The 13,382-nt window shown below is 36.8% G+C and overlaps 1 protein-coding gene across 13 annotated transcripts in view; it reads right to left on the reverse strand.

The window, feature by feature from the left end:
- LOC309639137 (desmoglein-1-like) overlaps positions 1-13,382 on the reverse strand; it is an 888,370-nt gene that overhangs the window by 23,487 nt on the left and 851,501 nt on the right. For 11 of the 13 annotated variants that reach the window (XM_082415992.1, XM_082415995.1, XM_082415985.1 and 8 more), the window contains 6 exons: positions 12,985-13,124; positions 10,641-10,916; positions 9,291-9,424; positions 8,983-9,055; positions 7,054-7,262; positions 197-4,976 (listed from right to left, as the gene is read on the reverse strand). In XM_082415992.1, the coding sequence (XP_082272118.1) occupies positions 3,936-4,976; positions 7,054-7,262; positions 8,983-9,055; positions 9,291-9,424; positions 10,641-10,916; positions 12,985-13,124 (1,873 nt within the window). In that variant the 3' untranslated portion in view covers positions 197-3,935. Of the gene's footprint in view, positions 1-196; positions 4,977-7,053; positions 7,263-8,982; positions 9,056-9,290; positions 9,425-10,640; positions 10,917-12,984; positions 13,125-13,382 lie in introns of those variants that run through there. The other 2 variants (XM_082415989.1, XM_082415988.1) reach the window with 2 other exon arrangements.

Here is a 13,382-nt window from a genome sequence, read left to right on the forward strand (position 1 = left end):
TAAGCAGCACTCTGGAGAGCAGTTTCCCCGGTAAACATGAGAAAAAACGATTTAGGAAACAGAAAATGAAAAATCTTAACAGTGTGAAAATAAAATAACGATTTCTATGGACTGAAAATAATAACTAGATTTGATAATCTCTCATTATTCCTTATATTCTAAGACCCATCCCCACCTTGCAATTCAGAAAAGATAATGAAGGCATGTTAAGCATTTTATTGCTGTAAACATAACTCTTTAGAGATTACAGACCGACTTAAAATAGCCAACAGATGACCAAGCAAGGAGCTAGCACCCAAATAATCCAAGAGTTTTTATACTGAAACTTGAAGGAAAGCACCTTGTTGTAAACATCACCCAAGATGAATATTAAAGTCTAAAAATACTCATAAAATAGCGAAAGAAAAATAGGTTAGACTAAGTACAGCTTGATGACAGTGTTTAGTAATTCAAATATAACTAAATGGAGGAGTATAGACACCTAAACAATAGATTATTCATTGTTTTAAAATTATTTGATGGAGAACAGGTTGATCCATTTATGCTTTTGTCCTAACATGAATTGAATAATCTGGAACTGGAAGACAGATTCTGTTTCATGGATACTAATAATCTATATGGACCGGTGTATTCTAGTGCAATGTGAAATAGGTCTTACAAACACCAGAAGTCCCCTCAAAGGTTGGAATTGATTAAATAGGCATGGGGAAATGTGGCAAAACTTTCAAAAGTTTGTTTTGGGCTTCAAATGTCTTTCTGAAAAAGCCAGGGCCATTTTAGCCAAGATTATAACACCTTTAAACTCCTGCTAAAGTCAAAGACTGTCATATGTGTTATACACTGGCTGACATTCAAATGTTGGTATAAATTCAGAAATGAATTGTGTCTATAACTAGAAACATCCAGTCAGAGTGAATATGTAATTTTTGAAGCTATATAATTAAAATTCTGTCAGAACATTATACATTGAATGAACATTATAAGGCTAAAAACTTTATATACAAATGTAGAACAGATGTCCAGATGAAGCCCTAGAAATAACCTGAAATAGATACTTTTTCTGTAAATTTTTCAGAGCAAATACATTTACATCAGGCAACATACAGAGAGGCTAATAATATGTAGCAGATATATTTGGAATTCAATGTCAAAATTAGCTCAAGATGGTATTTTGGTTGATATTAAACAATAAAGTATTTATAATACACTAATTTTTGCCTCTAAGGACTACCTCTTTGGAAAGTGAGATGTTTTATAAATATTAAACGCTTTGTTTTCAAACTATATACACATAACAATTAAATCACTCTTTTTTCCTTCTCTTTTGTTAGGAGCAAGTTGATCTGAGACTCAGCTTGCATTCTGGGTTTGAATTATAACTATTCACTTATAAAATAATTTTCATATCTTTACATCTATGGAATGACATAAAGTATGTGAGTTAGAGTAAAGCATCTAAAGAGAAGGATTAAATTCTTCCTAAAGGCTGTTCATTAAGAAAAAATTACATGCCTTTAAATGACTCTTAGAATGGTTGCTGTCTTAAAAAGGTAATTTTAAAATTTAGGGACAAAGAGTTAGAACATCAATGTGTAAACATGAAAAAAGGAGTCTGATTTGAAAGTATCTTCCTAGAAAGATTGATGACTAATACTGCCATTTTTTTTTCTTGTATCTCCCATGGTTTTATGTAACTAATGGATCTTAATAACAATAGTTATTAAGGATGGTTGCTCTGGCATTTGTCAGACAATCTAAAAAACATTTCTGGAAGATATCAGGAGTCTTAAGAAAACACTTCTGATGATATGTCATATCAAAGTGACAAATACTAACAAATTAATTAATAATTAGTTTTATTTCTTCAAACTCCTGGACCTGGGCATACTCAAGTATATTTCAATAAGTAGCTTTTGACTTTATTTCTGGAAAGATTACCCATTATTAATGGAACCTCCAAATGGGAGAAAGAAATAAAAGAAAGACTCCTTGTGAATGACTCTATTTACACCTCTGCATTTTGGCATGCTACAGACTATCAAAATTTTACATAGTCTACAGAGTTAAAATAAGATGTGTATTGTGGCTTTGAAAATATTGACATCATCTGCTATAACATAGAGTGAAATAGCTCTGGGTAAAATAATTCACTCGCCATCCCCCTTTGACAAGTGTTGGAAGTCCAATAACTATTCTTTGATCTTGTAACACTCTGGGAAATTGGAGTAACTGGGGGGACTAATCCTTAAGATATTTTTGCCATATCCAGTTTCACATTAGTGAGCAAATATTAACATTGAATTTAGAAAAGAGAAAAAAATTCCTCTACCATACAATAGTAAATTTACCTCTAAGAATGCTTTGATTCTATTTAGAGATTTTAACCAGGTAACAGTATGTAGCAAATTCACAGAAATGACATCATAAATAGGACATTATTAAATTTTGAAGTTAGAAAAGTATACTATATAATTTAGAAACTATCTATAAATTGGAGCATATATAATCCAAGAGCTTATTGACAAATCAAATCAGGAATGTAAAATTTAGGCTAGTGAGAAAATTCGGTTAGGAGGTGGGAGAGAGTAAGGAAATTGGATTGTCTAGTACAATTTCATTCCCATTAACACAATGTCATAAACTCTGTTAAAAGTTCCTAGTTGAGCTCTTCAAAATAGCAGCAGAGGGTTATTTTAAAAAGTACTAAACTCAATTAAAACTAATAGTACGGTATTATTTACTGAACAATTCTAACTTCCCCCATTAAATATTTTACATGTGCTAAAAACTTTTTTTTATATCCCCTTAAAATATTTCCCCAAAGCGTAACTATACTGCAGGCTTTTTTTCACAGCTCAGTCTTAGTCAATTATTTTATCTTAGGAGATGTGTAATAAAGAGCTGGATATAAATGAATAACACTTACTAAATACACAATCTGAAAATACAATGCGATTCCCATCTACTTCTTTGGAAGGTAATTCACCATGTCAGGTGTTACTTGCTTCAGCCTGAGAAGTATATTTGGCAGGTTTTCCTTCATTAAGTCAGAGTCACACTGGTAAAGGGAAAAATGCATGTGATATCCTGCAACTTCACCAGTATGCAATATACGTCAATATTGCATCTACCACTAAACACAAACTAGAATCAGAGAAGTCCTTGACTCCATAGGAATTATAGCTGAAGCCCCATCTCAAGATCTAGACTCAGACGATGCCAGTTCACTCCCAATCAATCTCACTATGTTCACCCTCTTATGGAATTTCCCTCCCAGGAAACATTTCCTAATTTGAAGTTTGTTTCATCTAGTGCAGTTATTAAGGTGGGAGTGCCTGGTGGCTTGTGGACTTGGCTGAGTAGCCATTTATTTTTCTTTAATGGTTAACCCTGGTCTAAATATGTGATTGGATTTTTATTTATATTATCTGCAAAACTGACAAGGCATTTGGGGCATATTTCAAATGCTTCCCACATACTTGAGCGCATATTGCACGTTTAGTTTTATTTAAATATTGCCTGAGCTACATGGCAATTCAAAACAGAGCAAGGAGAATGATGCCAATTGCCATCTTAAGGCCAGTGTTTTTATATGACCAGGTTTTATTTATTCCATGTGCTGGAGATACACTACAGGCCACACAAAAGCCAAGAAGACACTACAGGCCATCCAGGCACAAAGAAGACCCTGTCTCAAGTTTTAGTTCACGGTCATGATTCTGTTAGTATGACTAGAAGAAAAAAGTTTACAAATGCTCAGGAGAGCTCTTGCCCAACAGCACTATTTCCATCTATTTTTCTCACTGAGGTGTCTCACCTTGTTCCACAATTTTCTTAGCACCTGGTTGTGCGTCATAAATCACATGGTTAGTTTTTGGGTGGTGGGAATTAAACCTAAATCACAATTACTGAGAAAAAGCGTGCTGGGGTCCTGGCTACTTGGCATATTGTCCTGTACCGTACTGTGTGATTCGACTTTGGGCTGTGATAGGGGAGGCAGATCCTAGGGTATTGCTAAAGTGATGTTCAGAGGAGCCTCTCAAGTGGCCAATGGTGGATGTGCCCCCGATGCTGCTACTCAGGCCCCCGCCCCCTCCCAGGCTGCTCAGCCCAATGCCACCACCATTGCCCACCAGGCCACTGCTGCCTATGCCACTGCCTCCACCTAGCCCAGCTGGGCCACTAATGCCAGTTATGCTGGAGCCTGAAACTACCTTCTCTGTCACAATCACATTGTGGGTGTTTGAGAAATCGGAGTGCACACTCAGATTGCCCACTAGGCCGGAATTTGGCCGGATTACTCTTTCTGTCACTACTACATTTGAAGACTCTCTAGGATCAGGGATGGTCAAAGTGGAGGGCAGGCTTGAACCAGGTGTTATTACCCTTTCTGTCACTGTAACATTTGACCCATCTCTCAAGTCAGGCATCTCTAACATCCCATGCAGATTGGCACCAGAGATTGGGCCGACTACCCTCTCTGTCACCACCACGTTTGATGCATGTTGGTTATCGTGAACGTGGACAGAGGGCTTCAGAGTGCCCAAGGTGGTGTAAGACTCAGTTAAAGTGACATTACCATAGCCCAGAGGATCAGGAATAGGATGCTGTACCCCAGCTCCCGAGGGGTAGGTACTCTCAGAAATGATGGTGGTGGTGCCGAAATGTGGGGAGATGTGTGGGTGTCCACTACCAATGGGCTCTGTTCCCTGCAGAGGGCAGATCGGTTCAGTGCTGTCAGGTGGGCAAGAGGGATCAGGGTCTGGATATGGTTCAACTCCTTTTCCCAGGCTGATATCTGCCAACTTCTTAAATTTAGGCCCCAGTGTATCCAAAAAGCTGTCATCCAAGTCTTCTCCAATGAAGCTACAACAACCCACAGAGCCCGCAGGGGAACCTACACCTTCAATATCATATATGAGCAAACAGTCATTGGATGGGCGTGCTTCGTCTTCATCTGCATAAGCATATGCTTTCTGAATTTGTAGAAGAAAGAGAAAATGAAAGGATGAATACATTTTTAACAGTAATAGAGGTCTTTATCGTTATTTTTTCCCAGAGCTTTACCAAAAAAAATATATAAAACAAAATTCTAACATCTTCTAGAGACTGTTTAGAAGTTATTATATAATTACTTGAAAGAATTTGGTTAGGAATTATTTTACCTGTAATTTGGATAATACATTTTGATATTTATTTAGATGGACTTCTTCATCTTAGTGCACTTGGGACACAAAAGCACAAAAAGAATCACATGAATGATTTTGCAACCAAGTTAGAAGGAGGTATACTTAAAAACACTGAACTTAAAGTATACCAAAATTGTGTATTTTTTTGGATTTGTTCAAATTAGGTAGTTCATAGTTGATTTGGGTTCATTCAGGATTGTGCTTTTCTTCCTCCAGATGAAGTGAATATGGTGGTTCCATGAAGATTTATTTCAGTGTGGCTTTTTAAGCAAACTAACAGGAAAATTTGACTCTGGGTCTATGCCACTTTTGGATTCAGAATTGAAGGTGACCAAAGACAGTTATTAAAAATAGAATCTCCTCCAATTCAAAGTGAAAGCTCACAGACATGTGTACTTTTATTTCATCTCTTTTGTTTGTAATATTGGATTGCAAACTTTCAGGTTAAGCAGAAATACCTTTATTAGCAAACCAACTCATTGTGCCATTTCAGTTCAAAAATAGTTTTTGAGTCCTTACTATTTGGCAGACACTCTCTTAGGAAGTTGGCAATAAAGTAATGAACAAAACCAGATAAAGTCCCTCTCTCACAGGGCTTACATTTCAGTAGGATGAGTCAGACAAGACGTAAACGTATTTGTTGGGAGGTGCAGAGTAAAGGAATAGAGAGGGATAGCGTTGCTCTTTCAGACAGAGTGGTCAGGGGCAGAATCTCATAAAGTGATGGTTGTTCAGAGACTAAAGTCACGGGGACAGTAAAGCAGAGAGAGTGTTCTGGGCAGAAGGAGATACCATTGCAAAAGTTGTGAGGCAGAAATGGAACTTTTCATGAAAATGATATTCATTTGTAGGGACATGGATAGAAAGTATACCTATGGATTTCAGCAACAGTCCCCTTATTATTTGCTGCTATTTGGAAGGCTTTTACTAGTATTTCAGTTCAAAATATCAGCCACCCTCTGATTAGGAGAGTTAATGACTGTATTTTAGGCCAGCGTGTAGAAGGACATAAATGTATCAGAGACAGTATCAGAGGTAGGAAATATCTGAAGGTTTAAGTATCATATGGGCTATAACCATGGGCAATTCTGTCTCCACCTGAAGATGGCAAAATTAATTCTCTCTGGTTCTTAGAATGTCCTGGAAGTGTACTATGGCTCTTGGACCCACCCTTATTGCGTGTTTACTCTGTGCTTGGAACCGAGCCAGGTACTGGCAACATAATGTAGAGCCCATGCAGACGAGGCACTAGAAACAGTGGTGGACATGTAACCAACAGATTTTAGCAATGGTATGTTCTATAAAATGTACAAACAAAGTACTACAGAGATACACATAAAGAAACATCAACGCTATTTTGGATGAGAGGAGTCACAGTAAAAACTTCAGAAAGGCAGGGGTGTTTGAACTGGATAGAAAGATGAGTGTGGGTTTGTGAGAGAGAAGATCAGGTAAAAGCATTCCAGGACAAGCACAGCATAAGCAAAGACATGGAGGGCAGTAGACCAGTGTGAATAAGGCAAAGGGGCTTGGCAAGTGGGGTGGCTGGTAAGGAGTAATTGGAGGTGTGAGGGTGTGAGGGAAGAGGTCAATGGGTTAATTGCTGTGTAAAGGAGTTTGGACTTCACGCCACAGACAAAACAGAGCTGGGAGCCACTGGTTGTTTTAAAGTGGGGGAGTAAAGTGCTCAAGTCAGAGTTTGAGAAATACTATTCAGCAGGAATATAGATTGTCAGGCGTAAAGACCAGAGGCTGGGAACCTAGTTAGGAAACGCCCACCAAAGCCCTGGTGGGAAATAGCAGGAGCCTGGGGTAGAGATATGGGTGCAGGATGCAAAGGAAGGCATGGGGATAGAGAGCTTACCTGGCAGAAGTAACTTTCCATGAAGTTCATATTCAGCCCTCCTTCTCTACATTCCCTCATAGAACTTCTTCTTAATGTTCCAGAATATTCTTGACATATCTTAGGTGCTCCTGATGTTTTAACTCCATCCACTAGTTCCAATGCTGTCGTTTTTTCTCCTCCTCCCAGATCTTGCATTTTTCTGCCACGATACTCATTTGTGTAAACCCCTAAAAGTGTTGATCAAATTAAATTTTACTTTCTCCTGTAAACTGTTTTTTCTCTAGTGTATTGTAAACTAAAACTTAGTAACTTACTGTAATGTATAGTTTCTCCATTTAAGTACGCAGTTGTGAGTGAGCAAAGAAATAAAATGAAGGTAATATGGGACTTCCCTGGTGGCACAGTGGTTAGGAATCTGCCTGCCAATGCAGGGGACACAGATTCGATCCCTGGTCCAGGAAGGAGCAACTAAGCCGGTGCGCCACAACTACTGAGCCCGCATGCCACAACTACTGAAGCCCACACGCCTAGAGCCTGTGCTCCACAACAAGAGAAGCCACCAAAATGAGAAGCCCAGGCACTGCAACAAAGAGTAGGCCCTGCTCGCCACAGCTAAATCCCGCGCACAGAAATGAAGACCCAACACAGCCAAAAATAAAAATAAATAAATAAAAATTAAAACAAAAAAAAATCCCTATCTATGCCTTAGAGAGTTTGATTTCAAATTGGGGGAAAATACCCAAATTCTAAAACGTTAAAAAAAAAAACAATGTAAGAATACTCAATGTATTATTAGAAGCACAGGGCCTCCAGGGCATTCAGAGAAGAGGCCATGGCTATGGTGAGGGATAGGTTTGCATGGAGACTCTGGGATTTGCACTTGATTGTGAGGGGTGAGTAGAAGTCTGTTACAAAATTCCAGGCAGGTGAGATAAGAGGATGGCCCAGACTATGGATGCGCCATGGACAGAGAAAGTGTGGACCATGGAGCAGGTGTCCTATGGCTTTCATATTTTGAAGATCTTGAGTTTAGGTACAGTGTTTCATACTTCTTACTCTGGTGCCTCTCACTGTGCTTTGTTCAAGGTTTGTAGACTTAATGAGAGAATAAATGCATAAATAAATCCTGGTGGATCTGAGGATTTGACAAGTCTTGAGAACTGACTGAGTGTCAATGAATAGGGAGATAAGAGAGTCAAAAATGAGTTTCTGCTTTTAAGGTGGAGGGTGTTGGGGTCATTAACAAAAATGGACACCTCAGGGGGAGAAATGAGTTTACAGACTAGCATCTCCAGTCTTCTGAATGTGGTCCAGTTCTATAAGTCATAAACATTCCTATGTCTTTTACATTTTGAAGAGTTCAAAGTGGAAAAGTCATGATCACAAGTTTGAAAAAGACTGAATGAAAAATAAGAGAATCAATAATATTTATTTACCTTGAAACAAGGCAAGACGGTACAATTATTTCCAAAGATATGAGTTTTTAAAATTTATTCCTCTCTTTCTTAGACTGACCTTTGTGAATTGTGGAGGCAGATGCTAGCCTCAATAAATGAGCATACATCTATTTAATAGGGCTGTACTTTAATTCAAATTAGTGGTTTTTAATAAATAACAATTGTTCTATTAGACAAAAAAATCTCAGCCAAAATTGACTTCCGGTTACAATTCAGTACTTCTCTCCTATTTATAGAAATCCTAATCATGTCATCTCCTGTGTACTCTCTGATGATTGAAGAAGATTAAAAAAAAATACAACCTAAAAGAATAATAAATATTCTAGGTTTTTCTTTATCATTTAATTTGCAAATTAGTCATTTAAAAAAGAATGATGGGAACAATTGTAAAGATAAGACAATTGAGAAATGGTAAGGTATGCAAAGACAGAGAATAGAGTTCCTTGTTAGTCATTTGAACTATGAAAACTTAAAAAATAAATTTTCTTACCTGAGTTGTCAAGGCACTCAATAATATCTGCATTACTGGGTGGTATTTGTCGTGTAGAGATATTGGTCAAATCCTAGAGGACAGGAAACATTTTCCTATTTGTAATGATTCTTTTCTTCCAATAATTATACACTGGGTTTGTTCTCAAATTACCTCAGATTTTCTAAAAGGATACTGAAAGTAATCTGAATCTCATTTAGAAAGGCTTCCCTGGTTACTGTCATCTAATTTTGATGTACCTTTCTCTTCGTTTTCCCCATCGGCTATCCCAGAACAAAGAACAACCTAGACTGTTAGTGAGCACTTACCGCAAGTTTGGGCTGCGCTCCTTCCACAGCCCACGAATGAATTGCTCCATCCATACATTCGGGAACAGGCTTAAATCTGGCCCCGCTACCAGGGACACCTCCACAGTCACAAAACATCAACAAAAGTGGGACCACTGATGGTGAAAAGATAGGAATATTGCAATTAGCGGTGGGACCATATTAAAACAAAACAACCTGCTTTTATGATGAAATTTGAACGCCTAATATAACTTTATTTGATTCTAACATTACTATGAAAGTTTCAGAAAACAAGCTGAATAATAGTGAGATACCAAAATCAATGTGAGCCTTAGACTGCAATCAATTTTTACTTGTTATATAGTATTCAAATTACAGATCATATACTGTTAAAACAGATAAGTCTTTTCCCTGTCATTACTTAGGAAAATATTAAAGGAAAAATATTCCTCAGAGACTGTAGCGTCTGGCTCATCACCACTCTAATTTCTATCATCATCCAAGGCAATGTTAAAGACCACCTGAAGAATCCATTGGATATTATACCCTCATGTCTAGATCCTTGACTAGGTCCACTCTAGTGACCATACAATGTGGTCTATCTCTAAATGCTTCCATGCGTGGTACTTCCTTTTCATTATCTAAGTATTGTTGTGAAGTAAGTTTTATTATTTCACGGATGGCGAAAGCAAGGCTCAGAAAACTTGGGTAACCTTTGAAGGACTCAGACAATTGAATTTAGCAGCTGGAGTTTAATTCTTCATCTATTTGGCTCTCCTTTCCTTAGGCTGTGCAGCTTTAGCACAGCATGAAATCCCTTCAAGGTCTAGCCCTTGCCTATCTTTCTAGTCTCAACTCTCACCATGCTATCAAGCACATCCTTTATTTCTTCTATGCTGGAGTCCTTTATTTCAGTTACTTGCACTCTCATTCTTTTGGGATTTTGCACATGGATTTTTTTTTTTCTTCTTGTATTGTGTTCCCCTTTTCTTGTCCACTAGGCTAGCTCCTATTCATCTGTTAAAACCCAACCCAGAGTTTACTTTCTCTATGTAGCCTTTTCTGATTGTTTCAGTCAGTTGTTTCTGACTGTCTTCTTCACTCAAATAGCAATTTGAACCTGTCTGTTATGGTACTTTCCTATTACATTGAGATTCAAAGCAAAAAAGTTTTTATCCTCCACTGCACTCTAAGGGGTCAAGTTGTTTGATTTTTTTTTTCATGTCATAAAGCCAACACCAAACATAGACATTTCTTGATAATTGCACAAAATAAGAATTTGTAAAATATATTTCATCAAATGATCAGAAAACATTTCCTCTCCACAATTTTTTAGGGGACACATAAAAACGGGACTGTTAAAGTACTTACATCCGAGGACCAAGAATCCCATGATGAGTAGTCCAATGCCAGCAGGACCAAAATGTACATTATCATTGTCTTTTAGCTTAAAAATAGTGGAGTGACCTACATCAAAAGTATTTGTGCCAGCCGTGCCACCGTTTTTGTAGCCATTACTGGTAACATCTGAGGGACTAAGGCCATTTGTGCTAGTGCTGGTATTGTTATTAGAAAGTTCATCACCGTTCCAGGAACTACCTTCAAGTTTAATAATAATTGTACCAGTAGAAGTTCTTTGAAGAGTATCTGTAACAAGGTTTAAAATGAAAGAAATATTTTATACATTTAGCGTAATAATTGTTGGACAATACAAAATTATTTTCTCTTTGCATCAGTACTTATTTCAATGTCTTTATTCCCACCAATTCAGTAACTCTGCATATTGTCTCTTGTCTGTGACTCAGTTTTTAAGTCAAACCATTATGAATAAATATTAGTGCTTGAGAAAAACTGTCCTATGTGTTGAGAAACATACACAGTAAACACCACATTATGTATTGGTCAGCAGTGTGTCATAAGCCACTGTGGAGACATTTCTAGACCATGTGTTGCACACTTCTCCATGCATTAGACTAGATTTTGTTTGCTGTTTTACTGTCTTTCATCTTCAGTTCTTGTCTTTTTTCCTTTTATGGGCTGACAAAACCAACAGACTTTGGGCAGATTGGTCAGTCATTTGTATAAAAATCTCCTACTGATAAAGTAGCATATCCTCAAACTCACAACCAACAGTTCAAACAACTCATAGGAGAGGGAATTTGGCACTATTGGGGGAGGGGAATCTTCATATCAATAAAATGAAGCACTTTTGTTTCACAAGCAGATATTCCAAATTTGCTTTTTTCTTATCCTTCAAAGTTACAGTAAATTATTGTGTTTGTTGACTAAACACAGGAGGAGAGACATTTGTGATTTGTTTCAACTTAATGGTTCCACACTTGCTGTTGGCTTCAGCAAGTTACTATTATTGTTATTATTATTTCTATTATATAGATGTAAGCGCCGTTGTCAGACTTTGTCCATTGATGTCACTCTAGAATCTGGCACAATGGCTGACGTTTGGTTAGAATTCGATACTTAGTTTCTGGATAAATGAATAAAGATATCCCTGGAAGTACATAACAGAGATAGGTTTACATACAGTCTATCTGATATCAAACCCTTTCAGCCCAGCTATGCTGATTCTATTGTTACTGTTTTGTTGGAATACAACAATTCTATTGTACTGTTACTGTTTTTGTTATTTTTATTATTATCATCGGATCTAATGTTTATCCCCAGAAGGTGGTATTTTTTAATGACAAAGGGAATGCTCCCTATTTGCCATCAGCCTACAGTTTAGTAAATTAAATTTCCAATTTCTCTTTCATGTGTCCAATTAAGCTTGATGTTGGATGTAAGAAAAGGAGTAAACTAGCAACTGCTTAAGACAATTTCAGCACTGAAATAAACTTTATATGTAGATGGAATAAACATTTCGATTTGTGATAAACATTTTTAAAACTACATTTATTTTGACTGATTGTGGAAAAGACCAGCATAATTTGGTAAAAATTCTGAGTTGTTGAATGACTTTAAAGAAATGCTGTTTTCTTTCTTTTAAACTTGTGAAGCAAGTGGAAATTGTCAATCCCTTTTTAGGACAATTGAAAGAAAAAGAGGAAGAAAGGGAGAGAAGGAGGAAGAAGGGAGGAAGAGAAATTGAAGTAGCAAGTATTGCTTAGAATTAGCCTCGAGGAACTTCCCTTCTAGTGATTAGCCTAATTTAAGTTTGTTGGTTTTGAAAAGTAATATAAGCATGCTAATTCCGAATTGTTTACACGAAATTGTACATCAACTTTCCAAGGATCACGTAAAGTTAAGTTAGCTTGGCTTTAGGTCTGTTTGAAAATAATTTTACAGTACAATTAAAAATTTTCAATTACTGACATTAATACGAACTAACATTTATTGAATGTCAGCACTCGTCTAGTGCTTTACATGTAGTAACTCCTTAAGTACTTCTAAATCCATAATGTTATTGGCCCATTTTATGGAAGAGAAAACTGAGGGATAAATGGGTTAAATAACTTCTCTAAAATCTTGGAGCTAGTAAGTGATGTTACGAGATACCAATCCAGTCTAATTCTAGAGCTCACGGTCTAAACCCTAAATTATAATGTCTCTTGTATCATTCAGGATTTGATTGTATAATACCCAGTATGATAACTTTTGTTGGAAAAAGGGTTACTTCAAAAGACAGTAATTAAAATTTTAGTTTCTGAATGTATATATAACTTCCAGTAGACGGGAAAAAATTAAATTGATTTCTTACCATCTATAGATAGAATTGTTCCTTGGTATTTTCCCTTAAGTGTTTTATATTGTTGAACAGTAACTTTATTTCTCAAAATAATTATGCCTGTTTTTGAGTCAATAGTGATTAGGCCAGCTGGATTACTTCCCATTACATATCTGTATTTGAAAGACAATGGTACAAGTTAATGTTAGCTATCTAAAGGCAGGGGGGAGAGAAAGAGAGATTTTGATTTTAAACCATGTTTCCAGCCAGTAGTTGTAACTCCTGGATATAATTTTCAATTATTGGAGACTTTATTTTTGGGGGGGCAGTTCCAGTTGTTTGAGGACATTCAGAAATGGATGAAGATTTAAATCTAAGAAAAAAGAATTACTGAGCAGCCACTTGTAATGGAATGTCTATTACATCTAGCC

The sequence above is a fragment of the Balaenoptera physalus genome (assembly GCF_965194825.1).
Source record: "Balaenoptera physalus genome assembly, chromosome: 12".
Lineage (NCBI taxonomy): Eukaryota > Metazoa > Chordata > Mammalia > Artiodactyla > Balaenopteridae > Balaenoptera > Balaenoptera physalus.